General features: G+C 34.0%; 1 protein-coding gene and 1 pseudogene across 1 annotated transcript; one reads left to right on the forward strand and one right to left on the reverse strand.

Annotated features, from left to right (window-relative positions):
• The first annotated feature begins 42 nt into the window (after positions 1-42).
• On the forward strand, positions 43-6,254 carry LOC140837949 (uncharacterized; annotated as a pseudogene).
• A 2,765-nt stretch (positions 6,255-9,019) lies between these two features.
• Positions 9,020-12,501, reverse strand: LOC140837958 (homeobox-leucine zipper protein HAT14-like). The gene is made up of 3 exons (XM_073204037.1): positions 10,019-12,501; positions 9,785-9,864; positions 9,020-9,682 (listed from the first exon to the last, which is right to left on the reverse strand). The coding sequence occupies exons 1-3, from the start codon at positions 10,181-10,183 to the stop codon at positions 9,475-9,477; spliced, it is 453 nt and encodes a 150-aa protein (XP_073060138.1). The 5' UTR covers positions 10,184-12,501; the 3' UTR covers positions 9,020-9,474.
• Positions 12,502-21,730: the final 9,229 nt, after the last annotated feature.

Raw genomic sequence — 21,730 nt, forward strand, 5'->3', positions numbered from 1 at the left:
TAAAATCTCTACTTCTTCTTATTACTACTACTATTCAAGAAAATGCGAGGGCTACCGTTTCCGAAGAAGCCCAAAATCGAAATTGTGAAATTAGAAGACGAAGAAGAATATGGAGATGGAATAACGGAGGAACGGAGTTGGAAAGACCAAGAAGCAGCACTAGAAGTCCTTGTTGAACTCCGTACCAAAGAAGTGGAGCAGCTTCGTGAGCGCGTTGCTTATTACAAGTTCCAGGTTTTCTTTTCTTCTCAATGTAACACTTTCGAGTACGATTTTTTTTTCTTTTGTTGGATACGAGGTTTTTTGGGGGATATTTGAACTTGTGCTTGTTTTTGGTGTTTTTCTTGATGTTTTATTAATGTACGCTGTAAAGTGAATTGCGGGTGTCTTTCTTCTTTTTGCTGTATTTACAAACATTTATTTGTGGGATGTCACCACTCGTTGGACATGATTTACATTATGATTTTATCATTCAGATTACATGCAACTCCAAAGTACTAATGCCCTCTTGTGTAATGCTTGATAAAGTTATAGGTAAGTGCAATGCAGGTGCAGCGATTTCAATATTGAGATTCTTTTGTTCCTTGACTAGTGAATGCTGCAACATCGTGACAGTCAAGTATCCAACATTTTAAGGGTAATGATTGGTGGACCAAATGTTATAGGAAAGTGTGGGCTGTGATCTTGTTTTTCTCGATTCAATTATTGGATTATGAATACATCTTGTTAGCTCTAGCGTCCCGTGTAATATCCGTGTAAAATCAAATGGTCCATGAAAAGTTGAACTAAAAAACTTGAGGGATGAGAACTGTCGTGAATTTTCTCAGGTCATCACTAATCAAGTACCCACTTCAATGTTTTCGATAAAGGAGATTTTACCCTGAAGTTTGAGAAAACAAATGTCTTTCTTTTTTTAAATGTTGTTTTCGCATATTGGTGTCTAAATGATTGGAGGAATACTTTTAAATCAGTTCTTTCGGTTTTTCTAATTTCTATCTTCTTTTTTTGCATTACTTATTTTCCTGACTTTAGTTGGTACCAATGTTAGGCTCAAGCTCTAGTTATTCAGAGAAGGCAAGAGATATTCTTTGTATATAACAGTGTCGGTGTAGTACAGAACAAAGAGACTATAAAAGTGAAATTAGTCTATCCTGTGATGCACCATAAGCCTCATATGTTGCAAGCATCTGATGGAAAAGACCAGATGCAGGGACCTTTGTCTATTTTGAAACATTCAGCGGTTTTTTATTTTATTCTCCTTTGAAGATAGTCACATGCATCTGCACTAATTTCTCTTACATAATTCACCTATGGAGACTAAAGTTTCGATCATGCCACACGAGTAAGCAAGGAACTCAACCATTCCCAATCATTACCCTCTTTTTTGGAAAAAGAATTTGCATTCGTGCAAATAAGTCAAAGAAGTGTGAATCAAACAGTAAACCTACGAAAAATCAACAACTCTATCGCGGGGCTATCGGTGGCCATCCATAATTATTACCCTGATTGGTGCTGTGCTTTAACACCTTGAATTTTTGTAGAGTAACTTTACTTGGAGCATGTGCATGAAGTTGGTTACATTCATTATAATATGTAGCATGGTGCAAGATTATTTTTGTTTTGATTGTTGAGTTCCAAGTTATGCCTCCGCCCTCTTGATACTTTTCCTAAAAGTAAATTTTCTTAAGATAATAATACATTCACTTAACAAAATAATAATTGCTAGGGTGAGATGAGGTAGGAGGTAGGCCTCATGGTTTCTGCACTCACGTGGTCAGTACCGTTTTCATCAATGAGAAACCATGGATTTATGATTTCATGTTTGGTTGCAGCTTGATGAAGCATTAACAAGGTTGATGGATACACAAACTGAATTGTCTCGTCATCGTGGCCAGGAAACTCCAATGGCTTCAGAAACTTTAAGAAACTGTATAAGAAAGGTAAATTTGGAAAGTTCAGCGAATCCTGCCAACGCGAGTGGTGATTCTACTCAAAACCAGTTTCAGTACAAACCACAGCTGTTTGGTGTGGATTTGATTAAGTTATCCAGAGATGATAATGGAATTGATGGAAGAGCAGCTAGTGTTGTATGTAAACATAGAAATTCTTCTCGAGAAAAATATCACTCTAAACCACAGCTTGTGATTCCTTCTGTGAATCCAACCACGTCAAATTCAATGACCATGAAAGAATCTGGAAATGAAGTTATTGGCAATTCTGGTGCATTTCTTCCTGCGTCAATAGCCACTCAAATCAATAGCAATGGATGGCAAAATGGAGGCAAAGCTTGTAAAACATCTTCGGAGCAAGAAAACATGGAATCTCAACCTAAAGAAACGAAAAAGAAGCATGGTAATTGCTATGTAACTTTGCATATCAGGCATCATTCGGGTTATACTCTATTTCATTCCATGCATTACCAAAAGCACTTATTTTACCGTAACATATGCGAGGCATATGCAGAAGGCTGCTCTTGTGAGGAAAAAACAAACAAAAAATAAAGAATAAATCAAGACATGGATACACTTAATTTATGTGAACCTTACATATTTCAAAAGGACAAAATGACAAATAGCGGCTGCGGCAAAATTGTCTTTAGTATTAATGAAAATTGAGGGTGAAAAAAATACTTATGCATGTAGCATACTCTCGTGCCACAAAATATGCTCTTTTTTTGTAAAATCTTTCAGTGCTGCTAAGAATTTATTCACTCCGTCCCTAACTGATTACTTGTATTATTTTTTGCTCTATTCACCAACATTTTTAATCTAAATTTGCTCAAAAGTTCATAAAACAATAACACTAACTTACAACCTCTACTGTTGAGGGTAACAATGTGAAATTATCATGATCTTCATTATTTGAACTCATATTTAAGTTTTCTGCCCATTCAGATGTAACATTTGAGCTGGATTTGTGGGTTTTATTTAAACTATTGGACTTGCATCCTTGTTCGGTGATAATCGTAATTGAGGAGTGTAATCTGGTAGTCTTTTAAAGTTTCAGATTTTTGCATGATATTATGGCTAGTAAATATTATCCACAATCATATCTTTGTGAACACAGAGAAGAAAGAAGATAATGACTTGGTTTCGTTGATAGGAAGCATGGCTTCATCACAAAGATTCCATTGCGAGGCTGTTCTTATATCTAGTCAACACAAAAGAAGGCTGAGAAGCCTTGAGCTTTGTCCGACTAGTGATAATTTATTTGTGACCAGGTGATTTGATCATTCTTGATTTCTCACAGGAATAACAAAAATTATTATTGATGGAGATTGTGGCCCTCTTGAATTCATGATACAACCTAGGATGTTGTGATATCGGTTGCTCTGTGCGAAAGAAAAGAAAAAGATCAAGGCACAAATTTAATTTTTTTAGTTTTATTTTTGTTATTATGCATAATATCAGTAGCTTTGCATGCCACTGGTTCAATAATCTACACATTACCTGGAATGCATATTAATAACTCTCTCAGCACATATGAAAGGTTTGATCCATAAGGAAACTTTGCTCTTTGTTACAATTCATCTTGTTCGAAAGTTCAATAATCAACAGTTCTCTCCACTTCAGAATTAATGATGTTTGCTAAATGTATAAACCGTGTTCAAACAAAGTTGAGAGTGTTACTTTTACTAATGTATCGGTTAAGTTCACAACAAAGTCGAGGATCAAAACTATATTATTTTGAAAGATTAATATTTACCAGGTTGAAATCTTGAAGCTTAATGTTGTATATTGTACCTATCTTCTTTTAATAGTTTTCTATTGGCAGCATGGTAAAGTTGCCCATCAATCACATACATCTAATGCTTCTTTCAGGTCAAATATTAACATTATGATTGCACTGTAGCACAAAAATGAGCACAACCAGTTGGTGATCTCTGCATCATGTTTAAAGGGCTCTCTTCATTTTTCTGAGGGATTTTTTGTGGCTTTCTGGTTCAACTGTCAGTTTATGTTTTCACAATACTATCAAATGATTTAAATCCAAAATTCTTGCTCTTTTGGCAGGCCTAATATAAATTTAAAATATCCTATGTAATTTTGTTCTCCACTTTTGGCAACTGGATAAGTTGGATTGGTGGACATGGTGGTGACATGCATGATATCTCAACAAAGCTATACACTTCATTGCATGTTTAGTTTTGTCATTTTTTTCTTTGAGAATGTATGTTTCAAACATGTCTATGTTTTACATGTTAATCAGAGATTGTATGCTCAATTTTCCTTGTCAGTATTGCCATGCTTTGTTGATTTTATTATTTTTCTTCGTCTATAGTATAATTTTGAATGTTGCATTTAATTAAGAAAGTCTGAAAATATGTTTCAATCACAAATTATCAGAAAGAGAATGCAATTGCACCCATTGCATTTGGCCATGTCTTGATTTCAAATCAGATTATAATTTTTCTTTTACTTTTTGACTTATTCTCTTAAACATAAGTTATTTACAGATTACCATGCAGTGGTTAACAGTATTAGATTCGGTTTTGCCATTTGCATTTTTTAAAAATCATATCTTTTGTTAGCATTGCAGATTTTCAATTACATATGACTAAAACCTTTTGGTCTTAAACTGCCTCATAACTCTCTTGATGGTATTTCCACTTGATAAGTTTGAATGATTTGCAGTGCATTGGATGGAGTGGTTAATCTGTGGCAAATCCAGGGGAAAGGGTAAGTATTATTGGAAGCAAATTTAGTCGCATCAGATCTCTTTGACTCATACTTTTGTTCTTTTATGATGCTTTCAGTATGCACATTTCAATCATAGCTTGGATACTAACATACGTTTCAGATTTGCATTGTTCGGCACATGTTTTTCAGTTATTACTTGGCAAGTGATGTAGGTTTATAACTTGAACTGAACTCTTAACATAAAAAGTGCAGTGCAGGTGTCGATCTTCTAAGTATTTCTGAATGTCAATCCAACAAGCAAAGGAGATGGCCAGAAGATATAGCTTGGCATCCACAGGCAAATAGACTTTTTTCGGTTTATACTGCTGATGGTGGGGATTCTCAGATATCAATTCTGGAACTGAATGAAGGAAATGATGTAAGGATCTCAAGTCATGGCGCTATTATCCTGTAATGCTGTTATTGTAAAGTGTATACGTGCGTGCTGTAATTTAGTGGCTATTGAGTCTGTTTTTTATGCACTTTATTTTTAGTTACAACCTCGGTGAAGTCGACCTCAGTTTCAGTTTTGGTTTCATAGAGAACACGTGTAAGCTTTCTTGAAGACAAGCCTCACGTTAAAGGCATAATCAACAGCATAAACTTCATGCCATGGGACAAAACATGCTTCGTTACTGGTGGCAGCGATCATGATGTAGTTCTTTGGACCGAACATGATAAGGAAGGCTCATGGAAGGAAACCTAATTCATCACACAGAAGTATCCATACCAGTGCTGTAATGGGGGTTGCTGGATTGCGGGATAAGAATGTTGTAATGTCTGCTGGTGCAGACAAAAGAATAATTGGATTTGATACGACATCTGGGAGAGTTGTTTACAAGTATCAAACTGAAAGCAAATGCATGAGTGTTCTAACTAATCCATGCGACTTCAACCTCTTTATGGTTCAGACAGGGTAAGTTCTCAAAGTTCTTATTAATAGGCCATTTATTATCTTCTTCTTTTTTTTCTCTGCCAAGCATATATTACTGTACTCCAGACAAACCGCCTGCCGACTCATTCAAAATATCTTGAGATTTGTTTTGACAACGATGGTTGCAGGACCCCAGGGCGGCAGCTTAAACTAATTGATTTCAGAGCGAAGCCCCAGGAGATCCATAGTCTCGGGTGGAACCAAGAGAGTGGTGAATCACAGTCGGCTCTCATAAGTCAGGCGTGGTCTCCAGATGGTGTATGCATAAGTTCTGGCTCAGGGGATCCCCTAATTCACATCTTTGACATAAGACATAATGCTCAGAAACCATTGGATTCAATAAGAGCCCATCATAAACGAGTCCTTAAAGATGTATGGCACAACACTCTCCCTCTCCTCATTTCAATTTCTTCCGACTTAAACATTGGACTGCACACACTGATCAAATAATCTTGAACCTGCCTGCCCGTTGATGCTGGCATATGCTAGCTTTGTGGGCATGAAAATGTTTCGAATTTTGTGTTGCATAAATTTATACAGATTTTTAACTAATAGTGTTATCAAGAAATCAATTGATTGAACCTAAGATTCAAAGGGTCACGATTAGCAAACTCAAAAAGTCAAAAACTTTAGTTTTATATAGACACGATACTTCTATATTTATAAATGTTAGATGTTTCTAAAAAAATATATTAGAGAACTGACAGGTTCGTTGTCCGGTATATAAATTTATGGATTGCAATAAGGTTTTACTCGACCCTACCCCTGCTGGCATTGCCCGCAGGGGTCGATCCAACGGCTCCGATTTTTTCGAGTCAATTTTTTTTTTTTTTTACATGGAGGTTGGCCCGGATCACTCATGTAGAGTGATCCGGGCCGCCTGCAAGGGCAGGGTGAAATAATCTCACATTATCTTGGGGCTAGGAGAATGCGTAGTTTTTTGTACACCTATTTACCAATTAAAATTATATTGTTTTCCAAACACAAATCGAAGGATAATTGATTCACTTATTTCTACAATTAAAACAAAACACAATGAAATATAAAAAATAAAATAAAATAAAATGAAAGTTCACGTACATGAATAATGAGGGAATGTGTTTAATTGGTTAAATGTCAATAATAATCGACAATGACGATAAAGGGTGGTCCAACTTTAGCAGACACAATCATTGAATATAGGGTTTTTTTTTTAAAAATAATTTAAATTTAAAATTTTATTTGTAAACGCGGACGCTGCTCCACGTTCCCGACGGTTTTGTAACCGCCGCTGATATGGTTTTAGCGACGGTTAGCGACGGTATTTGAAACGTCGCTAAATGCCGAAATTTCGATAATTGTATCTACCGCGTGCACATGTACGCCACGGATAATCTTGAACTTTCAACGACTTGCATATTTGAAGCGTGCAATGTGCGCTGCAGAAAGAGAATTTGCACGCTGCGAAAAACCACATAAAGTCGAAAAAATGAATTTTTAATTTAAAAATTAATTTATTTTTAAAAAAAACACATCCGATATATTTATCATATTTACAGACAAATGACAATGCCAAATGTCACTTCAAAGTCAGATCATCATGCAGTTTTTGGGGGTTTTTTTAAAAAATAATTTAATTTTTAAAATTAATTTCAAAAATAATTAAAAAAAACGAAGCACGGACGGTGCTCCACGTCCGCGACAGAATATTTTAGCGTGAACTTGTACGCCGCGGATAATCTTGAACTTTCACCGGCTTGCATCTTAGCAGCGTGCAATGTGCGCTGCGAAAAGAAAATATGCGCGCAGCGAAAAACTATTTTTTGTTCTAGTTAAAGGAAATGCATTGTATGCATAAAATTTGTCAATTAATCGTGAACATACCTTGATTCCAAAATTTTCTAAGATTATTTAAATTTCTTGTCTGTTTTTTTTTGTATTCACTACAACAAAAATGGTTTTTCACAATAAAAATTTAAAATTATATCAATAAAAAATATAAAATCTCATAAAGTCGAAAATACTACTGTAGATTACTGCATGTTGATCTGACTTTGAAGTGGCATTTGACATTATCATTTGTCTGTAAATATGGGAAATATATCGGAGGTGTTTTTAAAAAATAATTTAATTTTTAAATTAAAATTTCATTTTTTTTACTTTATGTGATTTTTCGCAGCGTGCAAATTCTCTTTCTGCAGCGCACATTGCACGCTACAAATACGCAAGTCGTTGAAAATTCAAGATTATCCGCGGCGTACATGTACGCGCGGTAGATACAATTATCGAAATTTCGGCATTTAGCGACGGGTCAAATACCGTAGCTAAAATATAGCGACGGTTTGTAAACCGTCACTTAAACCATATCAGCGCCGTCGCTAAAATGAGCGACGATTTCCATTCAATTTTAGCGACGGTGTTTTAACCGTCGCGGACTCAATTGTAGCGACGGTTGTGATATATATTATGTCGTTAAATATTCCATCGGGGACGTGGAGCAGCGCCCGCGCTTACAAAGCACGGACGCTGCTCCACGTACGCAGCATCCGCGCTTGGCAAACGCGGATTGCATTAGTTCTGCAACATTTTTTTTTTCCAAATTAGTTTTGAAATAAAATTTTAAATTTAAATTATTTTTAAAAAAACCGAATATACCACCTTTGTCCACAAAGCACGGACGCTTGCAAAAAAAAAGTTGCAAAACTAATGCAATCCGCGCTTGCCAAGCACGGACGCTGCTCCACGTACACAGCATCCGCGCTTGGCAAGCGCGGATTGCATTAGTTTTGCAACTTTTTTTTTTCAAATTAGTTTTGAAATAAAATTTTAAATTTAAGTTATTTTTTAAAAAAAGCGAATATACCACTTTTGTCCAATTATAAAAAGAGTGCATCCCCCACGCCTCACGAAACTCATTACTACCCAACCGCCTTGAAGCGCGGGACATCCCAACAAACTTCCACCTACCATGCTTCTCTATCTCTTTTTTTTTTTACTCTTTTTCCCAAAATCTTACATCCTATCCTCTCCTAATTATTGGTTTGTTTGAAAATATATATACTCTCTTTTCTTTGTTACATTATGTCAAAATAATTATAGATATAGATCGAGTCGATCATCTCATGATTAAAAATACATAAGATCGTCTAACAAAAACTTACTTTTAGAGTTTTATGACATTATATCAGTTTTAATAGAGATTTAGCAAAAATATACTTTCTAAATACATGAAACTTGAGTGAGGAAAAAAATATTGATGTAGCATGAATATTCTCACTTTCTTGCCAATGAATCCCCTATGGATCTTGTCAACAAACCTGATAATTAAGAGACAACTTTATTAATTCTTGACTAATCCTTTTCATAAACATAGAATTCGAAGTACACATCTTCCTTCAATAAAGTTTTCGAGATTTCTATACGATAGCTAATCACAACTATATCATATCTCAAAAATGTTTACACTAAATTACAATTAGTGTTTGATCAAATTTAACGTAAAATACGTTCCAAGAAAAAAAAAGGGAGAAAGAGGGATCCATACAAATCTAAGCACTTCATTTTCTTTTTGGTCTTTTTCTTTTTGTCCCTTTCCAATCTATTTTCTCTAGCGGTATCAATCTCCCACAAAGTTCACAAAAGATGGGCTAAAAAATTTGCCCAATTAAGCTCAAGAATCCCACATATCAACATCACACAATCGCTCATTCCAATGCCAAAACGCAAACTTAAAAACCCTCCCATGCATATACATACATATATGTTGATGAAAGTCCAATCTATTAATTAGTTTCTCAAAGGGTAAAATCTTGGTGTCGACAAAGGAAATGGAGTGGGTTTGGGGTGGTGGGGGTGGAATCTATGTTAGTGAGCTTGCCGCCATTATGGGGTGCGGAGGCGAGTCGTTGGCGTTCGGAAGACGGGCATATATATGGTGAGGGTGGTGGCCATGTAGAATGGGTTGGAGTTAGGAGTCTTGAGAGCTCTCAAATCTTGCAACTCTTTGTGGAGCCTTGCGTTTTCTTCGCTCAGAGTCTTGCAACATCTCTTCAAGTACTCGCAATCCACCTCGTTTTGCTTCAACTTGGTCCTGAATATTGTGCCACACATGTTCGTTAGTGCGTGTTTACGTGACATGAAATATATACAACGAATGAATGAATGATAAGAGGATCGATATCCATTCACAAACCTCGCCCTTCTGTTCTGAAACCATACTTCTACCTGTCGAGGCCTCAGATTAAGCTGATTTGCTAAAGCAAGCTTTTGCTTCTGCAGCACAAAAATTTAAAATTGGAAGCACTTATTTATATGCATAGATTACAAAGAGAATAAGATGAGTTATTTTCGAAGAAAAATCTCATCTTTTTTATTTTTATTTTTTAGCATGTATGTATAATGCTTGTGTGTGTGTATATTGACTCACAGGATTGAGAGTAGGGTGTTCTTTAAAGCTTTGTTCAAGAAAAACAGACTGTTGTTTGGAAAGTCTGAGTTTTTTTCTTGTGTTGCCATCATCGTCATCACTTGCTCTAAACGATTCTCTCTCATTTCCCGTGGCTTCAAAATCTCTTTTGTTACCAAAATCCATCTAGAACAGTGACCCTTCGATGTTCGCCGTCGAGACTTCTTCTGCGGCCGCCGGTAGTCTGTTCACGTCCAACCGCCTCGTCGCCGGTGGCCCTTTGTTCCTCGAAGAATCATTTTCGCAGCTCCCTGGAAAAACCCACAAAGAATATTTATTCTAAAAGAAATAAATATTGTTCATCACAAAAAATAAATACTTATGTTCTTATTAGTCAAAAGAATAACCGGAACTTCAGAGATTAACGCATAAAATACACAGTAATCACATAAATACCACTAATTCCAGTATCAAATTTCAGCCATCAGACGAATTATTAAATACCATTATCGGATGACCAAGGTAAGGATTCAACATGTGTCGAAATCTCGCAAGGAACAGGAGGAAAAAGGAGAAGATTAAGCTGAAGCCATGCCTGTAACGCTTGCCCTTTTTATTGCTTTAAAAGTATTAGAAATTTTTTTTTTCTAACTCATTTTTCGAAAAAGCCATAATTAACTATGGAAAATGAGTAGGTCTCATGTGAGACCGTCTCACGGATCTCAATCTGTGAGACGGGTCAACCCTACCCATATTCACCATAAAAAGTAATACCCTTAGCATAAAAAGTAATATTTTTTCATGGATGACCCAAATAAAGATCCGTCTCACAAAATATGACCCGTGAGACCGTCTCACACAAGTTTTTGCCATGGAAAATATTTTCATTTTCCTCTCTTTAAAATAAAACCTCGATCACTAGTATATCAAAACTCGAGCGCAAAAGTCGTAACATAAAAACGTCTACTGTTTTACCAAGGTTAAAAGCAATAAGTTGAAAAGGTATAGCCGATACTAAGCCTCTCAAAATCTCTCAAAATAAGCATAAATAAATAATCTTTAAAATCTTTAACTTAAAAATAAAAGCATAATGCGGAAATGACGCGCCGGTCCTCGGGTTGTGTGCACCTTCAGTCCAGTAGAATCATCCGTCAAAAACCTCATCAATACCACCTGCATCCATCACACCTAATGAGTCTAAAGACTCAACACCCCATAATCTTTAATAACGAGTAGTACATAATAAAATCGCATGCAACAGTGAAAATACTTTTAAGTAAAAGTAACATTTCATGACTTGAAAACATGATAACTTCTTCTTTAACATGACGTGACATGACATAAATCTGTGAGCATGAATCATGAGTAAAATCGTTTTCCTTAGTTGAATTCAGTTTGTTAAATGTGACTTCCCTGACATGCCATGACAATGAACGATGGATCCATCTCTCTAACCACAGTACTGGGCGGCGGGGGACACCAGCAACACTCTCACCGGTCAACTGGGCTCTGGCCTATCGTGATCGAATAGAAATACGCTCGTCGGGGCTCCCTCGGGGGCCTTTTCCCAAATCCATGGGTTCCCTCTGGGGCCTTTTCCCCTCACGTCATTCCCATTCATAGTGTTACCATAAAACTTGATACTCTGAATTCGCAATGATAGAAACACGATCGTCGGGCTCCCACTGGGACCATAACCCTCACGACGTAACCACCATTAACGAACTAGTCACAATAACTTCACATCCTTCAACATTCTTCATTCGCATCACTTAGAAAAATCGTGAATAATGTTTACGTTTTTCTTTTCGAAACCAAGCATGCAACATGTATTTTAAATGTCTTATTAAACCATGAAAATATCTTAGACATTTAAAATCAATATTAATTCATGAGAAATCCATAAACATTTAAAATTATCATAAATAACATGAAAATCGCATTTCGGGCACTGCCATGACCTTTACTAGTTTTCCGGTGTAAAAAGACCGTTTTACCCCTGGACTCGACTTTTTACAAATTCGATTATTTTCTTGATTTTATGACTCTAAGACGTCCCAAATAATTATTTAAGCTTATATGAATTTTCTCGTAATTTTATTTGGCTTAAAACTTAGACTTTTTAATTTATCTTTTATTAGTGATTTTAACGGTGTTTAAATCCCGAAAAATACCAAACGTCAATATAAAATTCCTAAATTCTAGATTTAGTCTTTTTATATTATTTAAGCCATTATGGATCACGACTCGACCCCCGTGAGCCGTTTTCCAAATTTTCTTTATTTTGAAACTCAATTTGACACCTAAACTTCGACCCCGAGCCATCTCTTAAATTTATCGAGTTACCCCCGAACCATATCGAGCCAAAAGGTGCCCAACATGTCAAATTAGCTTACTGGACTCTAAAATCATAAATGACTCGATCAGAAAACCAAAAACGAGACCTCCCAATTCACTCCTAATCTGGCCGAGAATCATGACATGCATGAAATCCATGTGTGTGATCGTGTGTCTCTAACCCCTGACTCTGGCCATGAACCAGCGTTTTGTGCAACACCTAGGGACCCTAATGAACCATCCTAGCCCAGCCCCCAAGCCCTGGACCGAGCCCCATCCCCCTAACCAGTCGCGTGAAGACTGCACCGTGAGGTGCAGCTTCTCGGGTAGAGTCCCTCAAGCGAGGGGCTCTTCGCCCCTTCTTCCAACGAGTCCTAGCCTGGCTAGGACTCCTACCTAGACACCAACGCACCCCCAGGCTAGCCATGAGCCCCAGCCCAGGCCGGCCTTCCCACGAAATCATGCACCCCAAAACCCGACAGCTTTTGACAGCAATTCGAATCCTTGGTGCAGTTTTCTGTTCTTGTTAAATCCTTTCCTTGTTGCCGTGAGTTGGTGAGTGAGTGTGACTCAATTACAATTCTAAACCTTACCTAGATCATGGCAGCCCCTTTAGTACAAGAAAACCGTGCAACAAGTTTTGAAAAAAAAAACAGAAAACATTGGCATATGCAAGGTATCATCACAGCCGAGAAACATGTTCTTTTTCTTTGATCATGCATAAAAATTTCAAACATATTATGATGTAAAGGATGAGCAAGGGAGATTAGAAGGTGCCTTTGCGTTGTTAACGCTCGAGTGATCAACGACGACGAAGAACGGAAGAGGCGACGGGCAAGAACCTCACGTGAACTTCCAGGCAAGGGCTGCCGATTTGCTATTTTATTTCCAGAAAATTGTAGGGCCGTGAGTGTGTGGTGAGTCTTGATGGGGTGGGGAGAGTTTTTTAAAAGTTGAAAAGAAAGGGTGGTCGATTTCTTTGATAGAGATAGGATTTGTGGGTCTCATTATTATTTTAAATACTAATTAATTAACTATATAGGCTAAGGCCTAATAAGGCACAAATAGGGCCCAATTAAATTAACTAGCTATTTAAATAAAATAATTAAAAGATTAAAAAGTTTTCTTTTGAAATTAAATTGTGAATTTAATAGCCGGGTAGCTCGAAAGCTCATATTTTAATTTAAAAATCCAATACCGATAAAATATACGTTCCGGCGTATAAAATCACCTCAAAACCCGATACTTTCAAAATTTTACTTAAAAACATCGACCGCATTTTAAATAATTAAAAACGATTAATTAGAAAAATCATTTTATAAATTTCTGTCCTCGGTCCCCGTTCCTCGGTCGTCACTTGAATAATCCTAAAAATACTGTTTTTATGCATGACGACAGTAAAAATATCAATTAGCATAAAAGCAGGTAAGTCTCATAATTAATTAGCAACTACACTTAATTAATTAATTCATTTTTCTTAATTTCCTAGATTCGCATGCCGTTGGATTACGTAGTCTTAAATCTGGACCTTACAATGCCTCCCCTTGATCACCATCACTGCCAACTCCTTCTGATAAACGATCATATTCATTTTCACCATTTTCTTCATCAATTCCTCGACTTTTCTCCATTTCTTGATTGAGTCTCAAACTGGTGCCCAAGTTTAATCCACCACTTGATCTCTTGATTATTGTAAATGATCTCTGCGCCTCTTGAGTGCCGTTTTCTTGCAAGAACTTCATGGGTTCCGATGCATCTCCTAAGCGTAAGCCTAATTCCATAGCTCATAACACAAATCAATGAATTAGAGAGAGCTGGGTTAAAGAGATGAAGAATAAGAAGAAGAAAAGGTTTTCTTGATTGAATGAGTGGAAAGAGTCTTTATATAGAAGTTATCCCTTCCATGAAATTATTTAATGGCAAACAAAGAAATAGAGAACAAGGAGCAGGAGTAGACCAAACATGCACAGACTTGTTCCTTTTCCATTCAAACCTAATTATTATTTTTGTATATTAAATTAAAGATTTCGAAAAATAAAAAAAAAAATTGAGAACTTTGCTGCTAAACCAAATTATGTATATATAAGATCAAATGTGTTAGGAGTAATTTTTGGATTGAAAAAAGGGTTTCACCAAAATTTAGTTAAGTATTAAGGTGTCTCCCTTAATTAATAGCATAAATTATAATTAGTGATACAAATACATCTAAAAAATATTTAAAATATGCACCACCTCAAACACAAACATTTATTGCAATAAAGACGAGCTCAAGCTTACCCCTAATCGGATTATTAATTCTATGCTGTAGCTGGAGTATTTTTCTCCCTAAGATGTGATCCAATGTTAATCATTTGATCATCAATATATATGTCAATTTTCATAAAAAAAAAATATGAGAGACATGTATGGTTTAATGGTATTGTAATCATCATTAACTCTCTATTTTATTTTATTATTCTAAAAATGAAAAATAATGGCTTCTGATCGCAATTAATATAAATAATAATTCAAAAAGCATGACATTTGCTGCGTTGAACACAGTTTCATGACTTAGGGGCACCCACATTGGTGCATTAATGGGTGATTATTAACACCCATTAATATTCATGCACCAATGTGGGTGCAAGAATTATTAATCTTGGCTGCCATGTCAGCCAAGAAATTCATTAGAATAAACGGCATTATCTCGTAAATAGCGACGGTTTTTAGTAAACCGTCGCAAATTGAAAAATGTCGCTACTTGCGACGGTTTTTTAAAAAAAGTCGCTACTTGCGACGGTTTTTTAATAACCGTCGCTATTTTTTAATAACCGTCGCTATCTGAAAAACCGTCGCTAATTAAGGCATGTTCTGAAGTACTACAAATTGTAACGACTACTTTTTATATAATATTATAAAATGTTCTGAAGTACTACAAACTGTAACGGCTACTTTTTATATAATATTATAAAATACAAACTATAACGGCTAGTTAAATAAAATAATAATAATAAATCACTATAAATTGAAAGTAATAAATTTTTAAATTTACATAAATGAAACTCGTAAAATAATCAATAAAACTATTAAACAGTTGTTTTTTTATTTTTTAAATAATATTTTAAATAAAAGAGTCAAACTTTTTTTAGTTCGTAATAATATTTTAATGAATATTGAAATTAAGTTATTTTTAAAATAATAATACTATTTATTTTTAGTAATATTTGTTGTAAAATTTTAAAAATATTAGAAAGATATTGAAATAATTAAAAATAAAAAAAATGAGTAAGTAGAAAGTGGGACCCATAAATAATGAAAGTTGATATTAAATGAATGTGAGTGTGTGTTAATAATGGGAAAGTGTTAATGTAATAAATATGTGGCTCGTGGACCCCATAATTTTTGATGAGATGGCAAGTTAATAATATAGATTAATGTGGACGGATATATATATATATATATATATATATATATATATATATATATATATATATATATATATATATATATATATATATATATATAGATAGAAAAGAAGAAATAAAGACACTAGAATTAGGATGTTTTTAATATTTTCAATTAATTGACTCCCAAAATTAAAAAATAATTTCTTGATCTGGTTTTCAATTTCAAATAATTTAATTTCCCCTTATTTTCGTTTTCCTTTTTTTTTCTATTTTTCAATACTAATGTTTTAAATATTTCATTTATTTAACTTGGAAATTCAGAATGTAAGGCTTCAGAGAGCTGTAATAATAAATAGTTGACAAAATCATATTTTAAACATCTAGTAATTATAAGTCCTTCTTTAGCCAAAAAAAAATGTGCCACTTTGTTTAAAAATTACTTATAAAATCTCTTCTTCTTCTTTTTTTTTTAATAAAAAGGGCTATACATTATCATCTTAATTATGAAAATTGGTAAAATCGAAGTGTTGTCCTCTTGTATACACAATAATTGTACAGTGATTTTGTGCTTTCGTTTATTTTTGATGTCACACAATCCACGGACCGTGGTCAAAAAATGGGAGAGATGGTCAGAATAAATCTAGAGGTGTTCAAACTTCGGATAAAACCGAAAAAGCAGAAACCCGAATTTTATAATTCGGATATAAATGTTAAAACCGAAGTTTATTTGCTTCGGTTTCGGATTATGTGGGGACCCGGACGCTAATCATCTTCTTAATCATCTTTGGGATTTAATTATGAATTAAGATAAACAGGGTCTAAAATTTTTTCTTGTTAAAATATAATTGCGGAACGTAATGGAATGTAACTACTATACATCTCAGTATATAAGTACAATAATGTACAACAATTATTCAACTCGTTTACGGTTCAACTACTAAATTTCAAGTATTAAACCAAGTCTACAATAAGTCCGGAATCACCACTCTAAGCTCATCTTCTCTCATCGTCTTCTTGACCATGGTCCTGCCCCACCTGTTGCCAAGCCCACATATAGACAAGAAAATAGCCGGAAACTCCGGTGAGAATAAATCCCAGTATAAAACATGGATACATGCAATGTATTAAATCATATACAAAAGCATAACAAATATCAATTAACATGAATCATAATCTAAAACATGTAAAAGAATATAAATCTGTATTCAACATCTTATTCTTGACTCGACTCATTTCTAAATCTAGGGATCCCGGTGTGAATAAGACGTCACTGATCTGTCACCTACCCAACCACTCGGGGTGACGGTACGTCTTATTCCTAGACTCCGGTCAAATCTGTATCGAGTGTCTACACGTGGAGATGATCTGCTCCTATGCGACGATACACCGAACGTCTAGTTTGACAAATCTGTCAATAATTCCTATCTCACAGGCTTGAATATAAATCAATAAACAAGACATAAACAAACTCAAATATAATACAATCTAGTATGTGATTTGTGGGAAACTCGTATCAAATCTGAATCGAGTCGTGTCTTCCCGTGATCACATGAATTATATCTTTATCTTCTCGGTCTGATGCAGACGAAGTCTCGTATTTCAATCTGTCCATATCAAATCTGACAATGACAATCGCATAAATACCGTATCAGTATATAACTCAGTTCAAAACCTGTTCTGATCAATATAAATCAACTGATGTTTCGACGGCATAATAACACAGTCTCGATAATCTCGTCAGTCTCAACATCCCAGATATAATACCAGAATTCATAATCAATATCAGTACAATTTATAATCTCAATATATGTACCCTCAAAATCAGTAACAACACAACTCTGATATTGAATCTCAATCCAATTAACTCCGAAAATCATAACAATTGCATAACCAGTCTATTCTTTAATCTGACTTCAATTATACAATGTCTACTGTAGCAGAAACACTATATCTGTTTCCTATTCAATTCTGATAATATCATAATTTTAAATGATATCAAAACTCAATAAAACTTACGTCCAGTAGTAGCTATCGATACAAGGATCACAGAACTACGTCCGGATTTAAATTCTGATAGACGGTTGCAACAAAATCTTCAATTGAACTTACGAAGAAGCAAAAGGGATTCTGGAGAAAGAAGGCTCGGTTCTTGTTTCTGAATCCTTGGGAAATTTGATATATATTGCATGCAATTCACGTACGTGTCAACCTCAGAATTTGTCAAAATCCTATCGCGCATATGCGCGCCCTTCCCTCGCGCATATGCGCGAGACCTACTGTCTCGGCATTGTGCTTCTCAGCAGCTCGCGCATATGCGCGCCCCTCCGTCGCGCATGTGCGTCGAAGAACTTAACTCCAAACCGAGGCTACTGGCCTCCTCACGCATATGCGCCCAAACACGCCGCGCATGTGCGCGCACCAGTTCTGCGCATATGCGCCGACTTCTCTGTCCGACACTTCTTGCATTCGCACAGCTCGCGCATATGCGTACATCACTGCCGCGCATATGAGCGAAACCTTCTGGTCGCGCATCAAGGCAAATCAACCATTCAAAATCCCGGTCTCGAAGTACTCCCTCTATAATCACTTCAATTTATCGATTAATTAATCTCTGATTACCGTAATCAAATTGCGGGCATTACAGATTATATATGTCAAAACCGAAAAAACCAAAATTTCATTAAATTAGTAAATTTTTTATATTTTTATTTATATTATATATTTTGATATGATATTTAGTGAATGAAGAACCATTTTAAACAATTTTTAGTTGATTGTTGTTTGTTTAATTAATTTAGACCTTATATTTAAATATTTTACTAAGAAAACATGTAGAAATTTAACATATTATATTTTACAACATATTTATATTATTAATTTAAATAATTATACCAAAACCGAATTAACCGAACCGAATCGAAGGAAAATGGTTCGGATATCGGATTATATATTTTTAAAACCGAAAATCGAAAAAACCGAAATAAAACACCGAAAACCGAACCGAACCGACCGATGAACACTCCTAAATAGATCTATCCATTCGAAATCTTCGAGGTTTATTTTAGTATTTTGCTATAATAATAATCTGGGCTGACAATATTGTTTGGGTTTGATAATGTTATGTGTTGGGGCTGACCCAAACGTATTCGCCGTATATTTTCTTGGGATGACCTTTCACATCAACCCAAACATCTTATTTCAAGAAAACCCAAATTACAATCGGACGAGGAGTGCACCAAATTATATGACTCAATATGTATTTGATAAATAAATATCTTCGAAAAAATTATAAAACGTTTTTATAAAAGTAATTTTTTATAAAATATTTTAAAAATAAATATGTGTTTGGAAAACTATTCTATTAAAACATTTTAACATTTTAAAAGTAATGTGTTTTGATTTTTATTTTTGTCTTCCATTTTAAAAACATCTAAAAACAATTCTCAATTTTTCTTTAAAAATGTTGGGTACTGTAATTGTTCCTGTTTGATAGAGCAATCGAATCGTAGTGCTTGAGCTGTTGTGCGGTTTAAAAGTTTTGAGTTGCACCACTACTACCAGCTATAGCTTTTGGTAAAACAGTAAGCACTCGGTCCTATAATTGGTATCAGAGTCAAGGTCACGGGTTCGATTCACATTGATTGTAGGGAGTGTAAATATTGGGAGGGAGATTGTTGGGTGCAATAATTGTTCCTGTTTGGTAGAGCAATCGAACCGTTGTGCTTGAGCTGTTGTGCGGTTTAAAAGATTTGAGTTGCACCATTACTACCAGCTATAGCTTTTGATAAAGCGGTAAGCACTCGGTCCTACAAAAAACTACACTTGGAGAACACTTCTTAAAAAATATTTTTTAAAAACTATCTTTTTGAATTGACGAACATCACACTCATAAAACTCGTATGTCAAAACCTGTAGCACCTATAGGTAAACCAACGACCAACAAGCAATATGTTGTAATGTAAAATAGAATAGTATTCCAATAATTGTGATACAAAAGGGTTTTTGTGCGATCCATATATATTTTTGAGCCGTATCACCAAGAAAATAAAGAATCCAAATAATTGAACATACTAAGTAACAGGTTATTGAAGTTATTTTAAATCCATTGAGATTTGTGTAATTACATTAGAAGTTATTTTAAATCCATTGAGATTTGTGTAATTACATTAGAAATTAGAAGAATCTTAATTTGAGTTTCCTCGATTTAACTTATCTAAAAATGAAATAAATTCGTAATTATAGATCTCAAATGTCACCAAGAAAATAAAGAATCCAAATAATTGAACATACTAAGTAACAGGATTTATCTACAAGTCTCATTATTACTTATTTATTAAACAAAAATAAAATGTCATCCACAATTTAAAATTTAACAAGGAACGATAAAATATAATCCAACACAATCTTATTTATTTAAAAAATTTATTTGTCTAATAATTGAGGTGTTATATATTTCCCTTACAATTATACTAATTATAATGAATTTCAAATCTATTATTGAAGTTATTTTAAATCCATTGAGATGTGTGTGATTACATTAGAAATTAGAAGAATCTTAATTTGAGTTTCCTCGATTTAACTTATCTAAAAATGAAATAAATTCGTAATTATAGATCTCAAATTGTCTCAATCCATATACAATATTTCCTTCTCCTCTTACTTTTATTTTATTTTATTTTATACATACAATTTGGTAAGATGAATGACTTTTGTATAGAGACAAACGAGTAGCTAGTTATTTCTCGTATGTAGATCCGCTCGAAGTCTCAAAACCAAACCCGATCAAAAGCGTATCGAACTAATCCACATACATATATATTTACAAAAAGAACCAAACATTTGAATTTAAATAAACCAATTATTTTGAAAAATAACGCATATTATTACACATGGCTTCTTCGCTCGCGATATATGAGAACATATTAAAAAAATTTGTTTTTAATATTTTTTTGAATTCGAAATATTATTTTTAAAATTAAAATTTAAAAATATTTTTTATATTAAATTTTTATGTTATGAGTTATATAATTATTTAACTCGAATATTTTATTTTATTTAACAAAAAATAATCTCTCGATATACTTGTTAAAAATTTTGAATTTTTTAATTAATCGATTATATATATTGTGATGAATATTTTTTAGTGTATTCTCCCTCTATATTGGATTTTCTATTTTATTTTTCTCGTAAGTTTTATGTATTAGATTCGTATGCTCGATAAAATCAATTCAAACAATGTAAAGTTAATTGTGCTAACTACTTGTTAAAATTTTTGATTTTTTTATTGTTTATATATATTGTGGTGAATCTTTTTTGGTGTATTCTCCCCCTATATTGGATTTTTTATTTAATTTTTTTTCCCTCAGTTTTATGCATTAGATTTCGTATGCTCAACATAATCACCTCAAACAATTTAAAGTTAATTGTACCAATTTCAACCATTGTTTATTTTAAAATAAAAAATGAAAATTGTCATTATTTATAGGAGCCATAATTTTTGTTTGTTCGATGACGAAATTACATGAAATAAATGCAATTGTTCGTAAAACAAACTTTATATCAATTATATTTGTCGAAGGAAATTGAAATATTGATTAAAGATTTCGTAGATGACAATGGATGAAGATAATTTATTAAAAATATGAAAAAATCTTGAAATACATGTTTGATAACACGTGACTTAAATTGATGATTAATTGAATTCCAACAATAACTGACAAACGTATTAATTTGAATAATATTAAGAATGAACAACTTTTGGGTTGACTTTCAATCTATCTTTCGTTCGTTAATTTCAAGTTTTAAGACAGTGAAAAAAGATACTGCTCAGATGAAGAAGAAAAACCTCACTAAAAGGATATTAAAGAACAATGATACTTGAATGTTGTTTTTAATTAAATAGATGCAATCTATTTAAAATTATATAATATTGTTTAAAATAGTGAATTATGTTTATTCATAGCCAAGCCAACTTTCAGACGGATTTAAAGTATAAGCAACACACTGCCTA

The sequence above is a fragment of the Primulina eburnea genome, chromosome 1 (genome assembly GCF_022965805.1).
Source record: "Primulina eburnea isolate SZY01 chromosome 1, ASM2296580v1, whole genome shotgun sequence".
In the NCBI taxonomy this organism is placed as follows: Eukaryota; Viridiplantae; Streptophyta; class Magnoliopsida; order Lamiales; family Gesneriaceae; genus Primulina; species Primulina eburnea.